Source organism: Chrysochloris asiatica, unplaced genomic scaffold (genome assembly GCF_000296735.1).
Source record: "Chrysochloris asiatica unplaced genomic scaffold, ChrAsi1.0 scaffold00085, whole genome shotgun sequence".
NCBI lineage: Eukaryota > Metazoa > Chordata > Mammalia > Afrosoricida > Chrysochloridae > Chrysochloris > Chrysochloris asiatica.
In genome coordinates this window covers 9,690,298-9,703,306 of record NW_006408603.1, presented here as the reverse complement: position 1 = coordinate 9,703,306, position 13,009 = coordinate 9,690,298, and the positions used below count along the sequence as shown (strand labels likewise).

The window sequence follows — 13,009 nt, the reverse complement described above, 5'->3', positions numbered from 1 at the left end:
GGTAGCCAATGTCCAAGTTGCCCATCCCTGTCTACTCTGTGTATAGAGGGCATGGGGAAGATCCTCACTGTAAAGATTTGTTCCCTCTTTTGAGCTACTGCATCCATAGGTGTAGGTAAAATTCATCAAATTCCAAGGCTGTAAATCTTTATGGAAACAGGCTACCACATCTTTCTCCCTTGGAGTGGCTGGCAGTTCAAACCACCAACCTTTCAGTTAGCAGCTAAGCACTTTAAACACTGCACCACCAGGACTCCTTGGATATAAAGAAGACATCCAAATAATGACAGTAGCAAGTCATCACTTTGGGGTTATTCTGACAAACCACTGATTTGATCAGAGGTGATAAGAAAACCTCACTTTAAAAGGAGTTGTTCAGAGGCCACAGACTCTTCAGATCATCTCTAGAACCCATGTGGCAGTTTGAACACAATCCATTTCAGGCCCACTGACTTGCACAACCCTCATATTGTTAAGCAGATCACCTCTAGTATTCTTGAAGCAAATAAGTGACAGGCACTGTTGTAGTTGTCTAATCATACTCATGATGCTAGACAACATATGAGGGGCATCAAAAAGTTCCTGTAAAGATTTCATTATCTTTTAATTCCATTTTTCCACAAACTTTTTGAAGCCCTCTCGTATACAGCATATTTACTACATACCAGAAACTGTCTTAAGTGTGTTTACATATACTACCTTCATTTAATTTATCAAAAATCCTTGCTCATTTAAATATTTATACCCTGGTTTAATGATTTTTTTTGGAAAATTATATTACCTTATAGCCATTTTTTCTATAATTAAAAACAATATGAGTTCATACTTTTCTTACATAAAATATTAGAGTTGTCTTAACATAGTGAATTCATAAAAGCCTGTAAGTTTAAGCACTGATAATAACCATAAAAAGAACAGCTGAAAACAACGTAGTACTTACTATGTGCCAAGACTATTCTAAGTACTTAACATAAATCAACTCATTTCATCTTCATGACAACCCAGTGAAGTAGATGAGAAAGGAAGCGAGCCAACTTCCTCAAGACCTTCAGCTAACTTGACCAGAGCTCCAGCCTGGGCACTGAACCACTATGCTCTTCTGCTTTAGCTGCTTTAATACAAAAAGGATATTTTAAGGGAGAAGAACAAAACTAGATAGGAACTAAATGAGAATGTTGGGTCTCCCTGTTACTTGATACACTTAAAGAAACTTTAAAGGTTAAAAATGTCAAACTATACACAGAAAATTACTGCATGCTTCAAATAGCTTTTAAATAATTCTTTTTATCTTAAAAAGTGACTGGAGACCAACCTATTAAGGAATTGTTCAGTAAGATTCTGCTGCTGATCAGGACCATCCTCCTGATTCACACCTCCTTCAAGCAACATCTGCTGGTATATTTGTCGCTGTTGCTCCTTCTGTTCTAAATGCTGTTGGTAGCGTAATCTTTGCCTGTAATATTCTTGAAATTGTTCTGTTGAATCTCGAAGCTTAAAAATATTAGAATAAAATAATATATATTTGAGCAGACTATGATTGAATGTATGTCTTCACCCAACAGAAGTATGTGTGCATAATGAATAAAATCTGTAACTAATTACAAAATACTTGTTATACTGTTGTTTGTACCCATAAGTCTTAATACTCAAGTAGAACATATAATTTGTTTTATTCCATAGCAACAGATGACCAAACTGAATGGCCAGCCTAATATGAAAATATAAATTATAGTGGTCATAACAGGGCTCTGGTCAGAGAATACTAATACAAATCAATCTATGTTACTTACTTGGAAAAAAAACAAAAAACAACCTTACTGAGGGACTACATTATTATTAAATAAACACAGTTTTAGCCCTGTCTAACAGGCTTAATTTAATAGGTTACACTAGAGAGGAAGCTTGTAAAATTCTCTCAAAGCCAAGACTGAGTTTCAGATGTCCTTTCACAAGAAAGAATAAATAGGAGCTAAGCTTAGAAGTCTCAACATTCCTACTTCATCCTTGTAAAAGAACTGTGTAACGTTCAAACTTATAGGGCTGAGATATTTAGTGAATTCCAATACTGGCAGAGGAAGATACCCCTGGTATCTGGTCATATTGCATGGATCATGTGCACTGTGGCTACCCTGGAACAAATTAATCATCTCTAAAATTGACCACTCACAATAAACTTAACCAAAAGTCTTGTTGGGCTAACTAAAAATAAAACTGTCTCCCTTTCCAGGAAATAGTAACAATCTTCCTTTATTTCATAATGAATATAATAATAGCTCTAATGATAAAATTATCTATCTGTACTTTCAATAGTAATTTTCTACTTCATTCTTAGTATTTAGCTAAAAAAAGATTTAGCTTATTAAAGCCACCTAATCACCTCTTCTACATAATATATAAAATAAACAAATCCTACTTTACAATGCAACTGCCTTTCAAAATTAGCACAGAAAATTACCTAAAACTCTAAAAGCTTAGATAAAAGTATTACTTATAAATGTCTTGATTGTTTTGTTCATCAAATTTAATTAGTAAAATTTAGAGCATATATCTTAAGAATGCAAGCTACCCATGTTTAGTATGAGTTCAATTATTTGAATTCTAAATTATGATAAGCATAATGCCAATTGCAGTATTTTAGACTGTTAATACTTTAATTTGTTTTAAATGCCCCAAAATACACAACTAAAAATACCATATAGTCTCTAAAAGTAGGTGAGAAAATTAACCAATAATAAAAAATTCTAGTTTTTCTCTCTCTTACTCTTAAATATCAGAATTCCATTTAACCAAATATATTACTTCTTACAAAGAGAATAAAAGACACTATGTGTAGTACACATTACCTCATTTTTTTCTGGCTTAGCAGGTCCTGGGTTCTGTGATCCATTTGCAGGCTCTTTTTCTGAAACTGAGCTCTGGCCCATGATTTCACTGCTGATAGGCCGTTGTGCCTCAACGGGAGTATCACTTCTTTCAGAAAGGTGCAAAAAAGAAAAGGAATAAAAAAATCTGAGGTATGTAGGGTACAGGAGAATGTATTTTAGACAAATTTTCATTTTAAAAACAGATAGAAAACTTAGTGCTTATCAAATGCACAAATATAAATTTACACCAAAGAAAGGGCTTGAACAAATCGAATGTGTTTACAGTAGAGGGACATTGGGTTACAAAGCAAAGAGGATAGAGGCTCCAGTCTAAAGTCAGTCTGTGGCCTTGGAAAACTCACATTCTCTGTGACTGAGCTTTATCTATACACTGAAGAATAGGTGAGATGGCCTAATGCCTAAATTCTCTTTATAAACTCTCAATCTGGGATTTGTTAGTCAAACATTTTTTCCTTTAATATGTTTCTGTAACATTTTAAGAATGTGAGTTTTTATTAAAAGCCTATTTGTATTTAATATAGAAGATAAACATACCTTTTTTCAGCATTGTTAATTTATCCCAACTAGTAAGCTTGAAATCTTATGTCAGGTTGTTCCTAACATTCTTTAAAGCACTGGCAATTTCTACATTTCATAATTACTCTGTTGAAAATGTTTAATGACTAATGTTATGCAAAGATGATGAATATATATTACCTAATGGTACAAGGCATCAAGGGAACAACTAAAAAAGTAAAATGATCTCTGTATTCAATGATTAGATTATGAAGTGCCCCCACCCCATGATGAATGGCATCTCCAAGCAGAAGTGCCTGAGACATATCAGCATATAGGTCTAGGGCTCAGGAAAGTAGAGCTATATAGTCATCTTCAGAAAGGAACCTTGTGAAAGGATGCAACTGCCTAAGAAAAGGAGAAAATCAAACACAAAACCCTGGAAAATGTCTCTATTTATAGATAAATGGAGAAACCTGAGACAATAGAGAGAATGAAACAGGAACACTGACAGAGACCTTATAGAAAAACACAGAGTCACAGAAGACAATGGAGAGGGGAATCTCAAGGACTGGGTCACCAATGTCAAACGCTACAGGAAGGAGCCCTGATATCGTCAACTAAGAATCCAAACGTGTCTGCCACTAAATTGCAATGACTCAGGCAAGCCAAAATTTCCTTTGTATTACCATAGAGTCATATGAAGTTACAGAATAAAATGTGTAATCCGATATGAAGTTCCTTTAAAGATCTCACTTTGAGTGTTCTATAGAAGAGTACGTGGCTTTGGAAATTAGGTGTGACTTTCAAAAAAGTAGGTTCAATGAAAAATAAATAAAAGAATCCTTGGCAGTCTGCTTGCTGGCCGTTCTCCATTACCTAACATCAGTGCCTCAGTATGCAGTCCTGGGAGCTCTTCTCTTCTGCTGCACTTCTGACTACCCATTCCCATGGCTTCAAATTACTACCCAACTGCTGGTGATTTTCAAATAATCTCTCTAGCTCAGACCTCTTTTAAGAGACAGAAAGCCATATATCTTTACAACTTTCTACTTGCTCTCTCTCTTTGGATAGTCTCTTAGCTCCTCAAATCAATGTGTGCAAACATGCTCTCTCTCCCAAATTAGTCTTTCCCCACTCTATCATAAGTTAAAAACTTGTCTTGGACATCATTCACCCCCTTACTGACTCCACCTACCTACCATACCCCATCAGTCATTAACATTGCCCTGCATCTCGCTCAAATTCATCAGTCCCTCTCCATTTTGCTGTTGCCATATCAGTCAAAGCCACTACCACCATCTCTCCTGAGGACTAGGGCAATACCACAGACGCTCCTCACTCAACTTCCTTTCCTCACTTCACCACTGGTCAGCCAGTGACTTGAAATATAAATCTAATTAGATCATTCCTCTGATTCATTAAAAAACTTCTAAAGGTAGGAATGGAAAAAGATATTGCATGCATGGTATTGCCCCTGCTCTCATTTCCGGCCTCACCTAGCACTATTTTCTCTTCCTCAGTCACTAAACTCCAGCCACACTGTCTTCCTCTCCTCAGATTCAAAAGGCACTCTCCTATCTCTGGAACTTACAAAGACTGTCTCTTCTACCTGGAATGCTTTCCACACCTCCCATTCTCCTTTGCCTGTAGGATCAGCACTAGACCACAAGGTCAGCAGTTCAAACTCACCAGCTGCTCCTCATATACAGGGTCACTAAGATAGAACCAACTCCATGGCACTTAACAAAAACATTTAGCTTAAGCATCATTTCCTTGGGCAAGCTTTCTCTGATCTCTAAATTGGGGCAAGTCCTATAACCTCAGAGTACTCCACACAACTGTAATTAGATAATCTGTCTATCTCTTCTATTATGCAAACATGCTCCTTATTAAGATATAAATAAAACAAACAGCTTCCCAAAAATTGCTTGGCAAAATGCCCTAGCAGATAATTAAAAAACACAACAGTTGCCTTTGAGTCAATCTAGACTCATAGCAACAGATAACCAAATGGTATAAAATCAATGAAAATGAGCCTTTGTGAAATAGTTCTCATAATATAATTATATATTTAATGTAAACACGATTTCATAGCTGAACTGCTTTGCAACTGAAATTTGGCAATTAGACTTTTAAAATAAGCTTTTGCTTTGCTAAAAGCCTCATTTCTTATGTAAGAAGACAACAGTGAACTCAGAGGTTAAGGATGAAGACAAATGGGTTTGTATTAAATACTTGAAAAATATTTAAAGTTTTAATGAACTAGGGCCTCAGAACATATTTTTACTTGTGTTTCCATTTGTAGCACTTAACTGCTTTTGGGAAAGGAGCTCTGGTAGTGTAGGGGTTATGAGTTGGGTTGCTAAATTCAAGGTCAGCAGTTCAAAACTACCAGTGTTTCCACAGGAGAAAGATGAGGCTTTCTGCTCCCATAAAGATTTACAGCCTCAGAAACCCAGTACGGGGTCGCTATGGGTCGGAACCAACTCGACAGCACTTAACAACAACAACACGGGAAAGGAATGACATCCAAATTCCCTCTCACATTTTTTGGCCTCTGTCCACACCATTCCCTCTACCTGAAGCACTCCTTTCTTCATCCTTCACTTCTTAAAAGCTTTGCTTGAATCACCTCCTAAATGTTCCCACAGTATCCTTTCTAGCACACATTACAGCAAGTAACACAACACACTGTAACCACTGTTCATGAGGCTATCTCCTCCAGCAGATGGTCAGCTTTAAAGGGCAGCAAACACGTGCTCACCAGTGCATCTCTAGGTCTGGCATGTAACAGGCACGAAATATTGTATTAATGAGATGACTGAGTATACTGGTTAGAAAAGAGATTAACAAGTAATATACAATTCCTAAGTACCTAAACTTATAAACATAGATGTACACACATACCCAGAGGAGGAAGCAGAAAGACTTAGGAAGAGCTTCCAGCTACCAGACTATGCATTACGCTGCTACCGATCATAAGAAGCCTCTTTTATATCCACACAAATAGAATTTGTAAAAGTTATTAACTTTATGGCTACAAGTCCTGGTGTGGCGCTGTAGGTTAATGCACCAGACTGTAAAGTCGTCTGAACTGCAAGGTCGGCAGTTCAAGCTTACCAGCTGCTCCTTGGAAACCCTATACAGGGTCACTGTGGGTCAGAATTGACTCGATGGCAACAACAACAATAAAGAAACATTTTATTTAATTTTGTAATTTATATAATAACTCAATCTGTAATATCTCATTTTAATTGCACAATAATTTACTGTCATGGATTAACTTTGTTCACCCAGAATATGTGTCAACTTGGTTATACCATGATTCTTAGTGTTACCTTATTTTTCTCCATTTTGTGGTACAATGTATTAACCTCCATTTTGTCATCTGATATAACTCTCCTAGGTGTCACATATTCTAACCTAAATTATGTTAATGAGGTGGGGTGAGATGTAGTTATGTTTCTGAGGCAGGTACAGTCTACAGGATTAGGATATATCCTGTGTCAGTCTTGAGATATGAAAGAGATTAAACAAGTGAGCAGAGATCAAGGAACCTGATTACCACTAAGAAAGAAGAGCGGGGAGCAGAACACATCCTTTGGATCCAAGGTCCTGCACTGAGAACCTCTTAGACAGAGGGCAGAATGATGCCAGGACACATGCAGATCTCCAAGGAATGCTGGGCCTACAGATGCTAAAGGAGATGAGGGCCTTCCTCTAGAACACACAGAGATGTCTTCCCCTAGAGTCAGCACTCTGAATTCAGACTTCTCACTTTCTAAATTATGAGAGCGTAAATTTGTCAAAGTCATCTACTTGTGGTATTTCTGAGACAGCAGCACTAGATAACAAAGACACCTGTGTAATAGGTTACTTCCCATTTGCCAGATGAGAAAACGGACTAAAAAACCATGATTTTCCTATAATTGCATCACTAGTAAATAGAACTAGAACTGGAACCCATGTCTTCAAACTCTAAAACAATCTTGGTTCATGCTTAAATATAATTTGGAAACAATTATATCAAACAGCCAAAGCTTACATAGTTCAACTGATTTTACCTTCCTTTCTGTTTTGAGTCTGTTCAAATGAAAAGATTCTTCATAAAACATCATTCATTCCCTTATAAATCTTTCATGTTTATCTTCTTGTTCACCACAGCAATTCAATCATTATCCCAAGTTAATATCCCAAATAGTAAAATTTGAATATCTTTAAAATATTGACTTCAAACATGTATTACCACAAGTTGGAATCTCTGTGTGTCATCTTTAATATAACTGATCTATGTGAGCTTCCCAGTGTTTTTAGGGAGTGCAGTGGCTCTATATGATAAGCACTGGACTGCGGTTAGGACCCACTGCACATGAGGAAACTGACGTTTTCTGCTCCCACTGAGATATGTTGTTGTTGTTGTTGTCAGGTGCCATCGAGTCGGAACTGACTCATAGAGACCCCATGCACAGCAGAACGAAACAATGTCCGATCCTGGGCCAACCTCACTACCGCTGCCACACTTGAGTCCATCAATGATGCCATCTGGCTGATCCATCTCGTTAGGGGTCTTCCTCTTTTTCTCTGACCCTCCACCTTACCCAGCATGACATCCTTCTCCAGCGACTGTTTCCTCCGGACAATATGTCCAAAGTATGAGAGACGAAGCTTAGCCATCCTGGCCTCCAAGGAGCACTCTGGCTACACTTCTTCCAAAACAGATCTATTGGTTCTTTTGGTAGTCCATGGCACTTTCAGTATTCTCCTCCAACACCACAACTCAAAGGCATCAATTCTTCTACGATCTTCCTTATTCACTGTCCAGCTTTCGCATCCATATAAGGCTATTGAAAACACCATGGCCTGGGTCAGGCGCACCTTAGTCCTCAAGCTGACATCTCTGCTCTTCAATACTTTAAAAAGTTCCTGTGCAGCAGATTTGCCCAGTGCAATACGTCGTCTGATCTCTTGACTGCTGCTTCCGTGAGTGTTGATAGTTGATCCAAGAAGAATGAAGTCCTTGACAACTTCAATCTTTTCTCCATTGATAAGAATGTTGTTTATTGGTCCAGTGGTGAGGATTTTTGTTTTCTTAACATTGAGATGTAATCCATATCGAAGGCTGTGCTCTTTGATCTTCATAAGTAAATGTTTCAAGTCTTCACTTTCAGCAAGCAAGGTTGTATCATCTGCATATTGTAGGTTGTTAATGAGTCTTCCTCCAATCCTGACGCCACGTTTTTCTTCATAGAACCCCGCTTCTCGTATTATTTGCTCAGCATACAGGTTGAATAAGTATGGTGAAAGAATACAACCCTGTCTCACACCTTTCCCAATTTTAAAACATTCAGTGTTCCCATGTTCTATTCGAACAACTGCTTCTTGGTCTAGGTACAGATTTCTCAGAAGTACAATTAAGTGTTCTGGAATACTCATACTTCTCAATGTTGTCCATAGCTTGTCATGACCCACACAATCGAAAGCCTTTGCGTAGTCAATAAATCACAGGTAAACATCCTTCTGGTATTCTCTGCTTTCAGCCAAGATCCATAGGATATCAGCAATGATATCTCTCGTTCCACAGCCTCTTAATCCAGCTTCACTGGAAGTTCTCTGTCAATGTATGATTGTAATTGTTTCTGTATTACCTTTAGCAAAACTTTAATCGCTTGAGATATCAAAGAGATTGTCCTATATGATTTCCGCATTCTGTTGGGTCACCTCTCTTTGGAATGGGCATAAATATTGATCTCTTCCAATCAGTCGGCCAGATAGTTGTCTTCCAAATTTCTTGGCAGAGATGAGTGAGTGCCTCTTGTGCCGCCTCACTTTCTTGAAAGATTTCAATTTTCATTCCATCAATTCTTGGTGCCTTGTTCTTTGCCACTTCTTTCAATGCACTTTGGACTTCCTCCCTGTGTATCATTGGTTCTTGTTCATATGGTATCTCTTGAAATGGTTGAACATTAACCATTTCCTTTTGGTACAATGACTCTGTGTATTCCTTCCATCTTTTCTTGATGCATTCTGCATCATTCAATAATTTGTAAAGAAAGTTGAGGCTTGAATTTTTTCTTCAGTTCCCCCAGCTTGAGAAATGCTGACCGTGTTCTTCCCTTTCGGTTTTCTAACTCTAAATCTTTGCATATTTTATTATACAGCCTCAAAAACCCTACAAAAGTCACTGTGAATCAGAACCATCTTAAAGGCACTTCACAACCAAGTGTTTTAAAAACTAAGTAAAGTTTTTCCAAAGTAAATTTAATACTTTATTCATAGCACAGTAGCTCTACCAGAGTCCTTTTAACACACTGTCCTTACCAAGGGCATGAACTCTGGAGGGGAGACATTGTCATTAAAGGACCACCAATTGCATGTTTGCCACTCTGCTAGGAGCCTTAATTCATTTTGGAAGTCAACTCTATTAGTCCAATTTTATAGAGGAGGTAACTGAGCTTCAGAGAGATAAGTAAATTTCTCAAGTTCACACAGCTAGTAAATGGCAAAACTACTGCTCAAGCTCAATTCTGATTCCAAAGGCAACATTAATTTCATTATTCTACACTGCCTTATAAATTGTTCAACTGCAGATGTTCTCTGGATTATTGCTACAGCTCACCTGGTAAATACATTTATAATTTACTTTTTGACATAACATATTGTAACTGTCTATTTTTAATGGTCTGACAACATATTCCATTTCTTGACACATACATATGACCTAATGTATGTGCCAAGAAGTGGACTATCTCTATCCATTTATTCCTCAATTTCTACTACTCTCTCTTTACACAGAAACAACACCGTGTGCAGTCAGATTTGGCTACATTTTTGTGCATCTTTTTTCTCTAATGAAGCACAGGTCCAAGCATGCCATTCAGACACTAATCAAGCGGCTCTTGTTACCTTATGTACAGTGAAGACTGTCAACAGTTCCCCCAGAATTGACATCCAGCAGCCTAGATGAAAATTTTTTCTGAAGGGGTTGCAGCATCCAAGACTTAAATAGTCTCTACCAATGTTAAAGACTCCTTATTCCACTGTCATTCATAGGAAATTATACTCATCCACTTTCAGCTCTAGCTCTCATGTCTGGATTTCAAATATTAAGTATGAAGTGAGGAGGTACCTTAAGAAGTCACTAGCCTATTCTCTAGGCTTCAGGAAGTCCTCAGCTAACCGACCCTAGAATCTCTCCTCTTAAAAGAACATTAAAGAAAGTGTCACAAATTTCTTCTACAATCTTAACAGAAAATACTTCCCTATATGTTTATTGTTTCTTAAATGTTAACTAAAGATCTCTTGCTTTAATCAGAAACAGAAATTCCAAGTCTAGTGCCTCTCCTTAAGCATAGAATACATCCAACTGTCCTATGTGACTATGAAAAGATTTGGTTTTTATGCTCTTTCATACAATAAATTTATTGTAGTCAGTACTAATATTTCATAGGATCAACTCTGAGTTATAGAAAACCCATGTCCCAATAGGTTTCCTAAACATACAAGGCAAAAGTTTTACAGAACTATTTATCAGGAGATCATTACTTTATGCCACATAGAAGGAAAATCTGAATGGTGGTTTTAACATTTACTTCCTTCATGTCTGTATTGTTATTGTTAAGAGTCGTCAAGTCGGTTCTGACCCATAATGACCCTGCAAAGGTTATCCGAGGAGAGGCTGGTGAGCTATACCACAGATCTTGTAGTTCAAACTGACTTTGCAGTCCAGAGCTTCATGTACATTAAGGATAAGTAGAAATTATCAGAAATTTTTTATATGTACATGGTTGTTCATTGCAGTACTATTTACATGAGAAAAAACAAAACAAAACCTTGAAATCACCTGATATCCATCCTACACTAAGAAATTGGTTCAATTTAGGGCACAGCCATGCAAGCAATGGAATACTGCACACTCATTAATAATAACTGATCTCAAGAAACTTTCAGAATATGGAAAATATTCATGATCTACCAAATGGAAAAGGCAGATTATATAAAAATACATATGGCATAATCCCAATTTAAAAAAATGTATCCATAGAAAAAGAATAATCATTTAAGTGTACTATTTGTAAGATTTTAATCTTCATCCTAATAATCTCCCATTTTCCCCAAATTTTCTTCAATGCACATGTATTACCTTTATAATCTACTAAAGAATAACATCCCCCAACCCATATCCACTTCCGCTGAGTCAAGTCTGACCTGTCCTATCGGGTTTCCAAGGCTGTAAGCTTTATGGAAGCCGACTGCCACATATTTAGTGGCTGGTGGGTGTGAACTGACCTTTTCAATAGCACCCAAGCACTTTAACCACTGTGCCATCCGGGCTCTTTAAAAAATATATATATACACCCAAACCAAACCCACTGTCATAGATAGCATGGTGGTGGTGGTGGTGGCACCGTGGAGTTGGTTATAACTCATAGAGACCCTATATAGGGTTTATGAGGCTGTAAATATTTACAGGAGCAGAAACCCTCATCTTTCTCCTGCAGAACAACTGGTATTTTCAAACTGTTGACCTTGAGGTAGCACCCCAACTGTAACCAATATGCTAGGATATAAGAAATTTTTCCTTATACATTTTATTATCAAAAATTAAAAACCCTTTTCAAAGTTACTCAGAAATGTGCTTTCACATTTAAGAACTTTCAATGCAAAGTATTTAAACTTTAAGAAAACACACCCATTCATTTGTACCAGAAAAACATTATCTCATTTTAATGGGTATACTCACTGCTCAGGGGATTCTTCATAAATACTATGACATTCTGTATTCTCAAGCATAAGACTTCTACTAAGGTTTTGTACCCCTGGGTAATGGAAGTTAGCAAAGGAGTGTGACATTGGAGAAGTTTTGTTCCCAAGGTCTGAGATTCTTTTATCATTGGTCAGTCCACAGGTGAGTCCATCTAAAGCAGGATTTAGAGAACGGGTCATATAAGCATCAGCTGACTGAGGTCTTCTCATTGGGGATGATGGATAAGGAGAAAGTTTGCTGATAAGAGGAGTCAAAAGATCGGCATATGCAGCTTTTGTAGGTTTCAGAAGTTTGTCAACATGAATATTAAGCATTTTCTGTTCAAAAGCACAAGAGAACACAGAAGATGGAAGATTCTGAAGCCATGACAATAAACTCAGATCCAAATCATCACAACCATTACCACATAAGAGGTCAATGCCAAGAAGTACTTCACTTTCTGTAATTTCTTCTCCAGTTGCTTTACTCTGACAAAATTCCACACAACATTCGTATAGCAGACCCTTCATTACAAGCTGAAATAAACGATTACTACTTGCTTTAAAGCCAGCTTCACTAAGCTTCCTATCAGCAGGGATAAATTCTGCGACCATGACACAAGCCTCTTCGAAACAGTGAACTCGTGCTGTGCTGGGGTTCCAGTCCTTAAATTCAGCATGATTGGTCAGACGAGGCAAAGTCAAAAGCAAACAGAGCTTGCTATAATCATCTTTAGAAGGGCAGTACTCTTCTAGGGCATGTAAACATTGTACAGCTTCTTGCATGGTAAATTCCAGCTGTAAAAGAAATATAAATAATTATAATGAGGAGAAATGTTGTGAGATATGAAAACAACAAAATTGTTTCATTCAAAAACAAATAC

The 13,009-nt window shown here is 37.3% G+C and overlaps 1 protein-coding gene across 4 annotated transcripts in view; it reads right to left on the bottom strand.

The window, feature by feature from the left end:
- WDR47 (WD repeat domain 47) overlaps positions 1 to 13,009 on the bottom strand; it is a 100,643-nt gene that overhangs the window by 30,232 nt on the left and 57,402 nt on the right. For 2 of the 4 annotated variants that reach the window (XM_006865973.1, XM_006865974.1), the window contains exons 5-7: positions 12,124 to 12,923; positions 2,844 to 2,970; positions 1,313 to 1,491 (exon numbers count right to left, since the gene is read on the bottom strand). In XM_006865973.1, the coding sequence (XP_006866035.1) occupies positions 1,313 to 1,491; positions 2,844 to 2,970; positions 12,124 to 12,923 (1,106 nt within the window). The remainder of the gene's footprint in view (positions 1 to 1,312; positions 1,492 to 2,843; positions 2,971 to 12,123; positions 12,924 to 13,009) is intronic. The other 2 variants (XM_006865975.1, XM_006865976.1) reach the window with 1 other exon arrangement.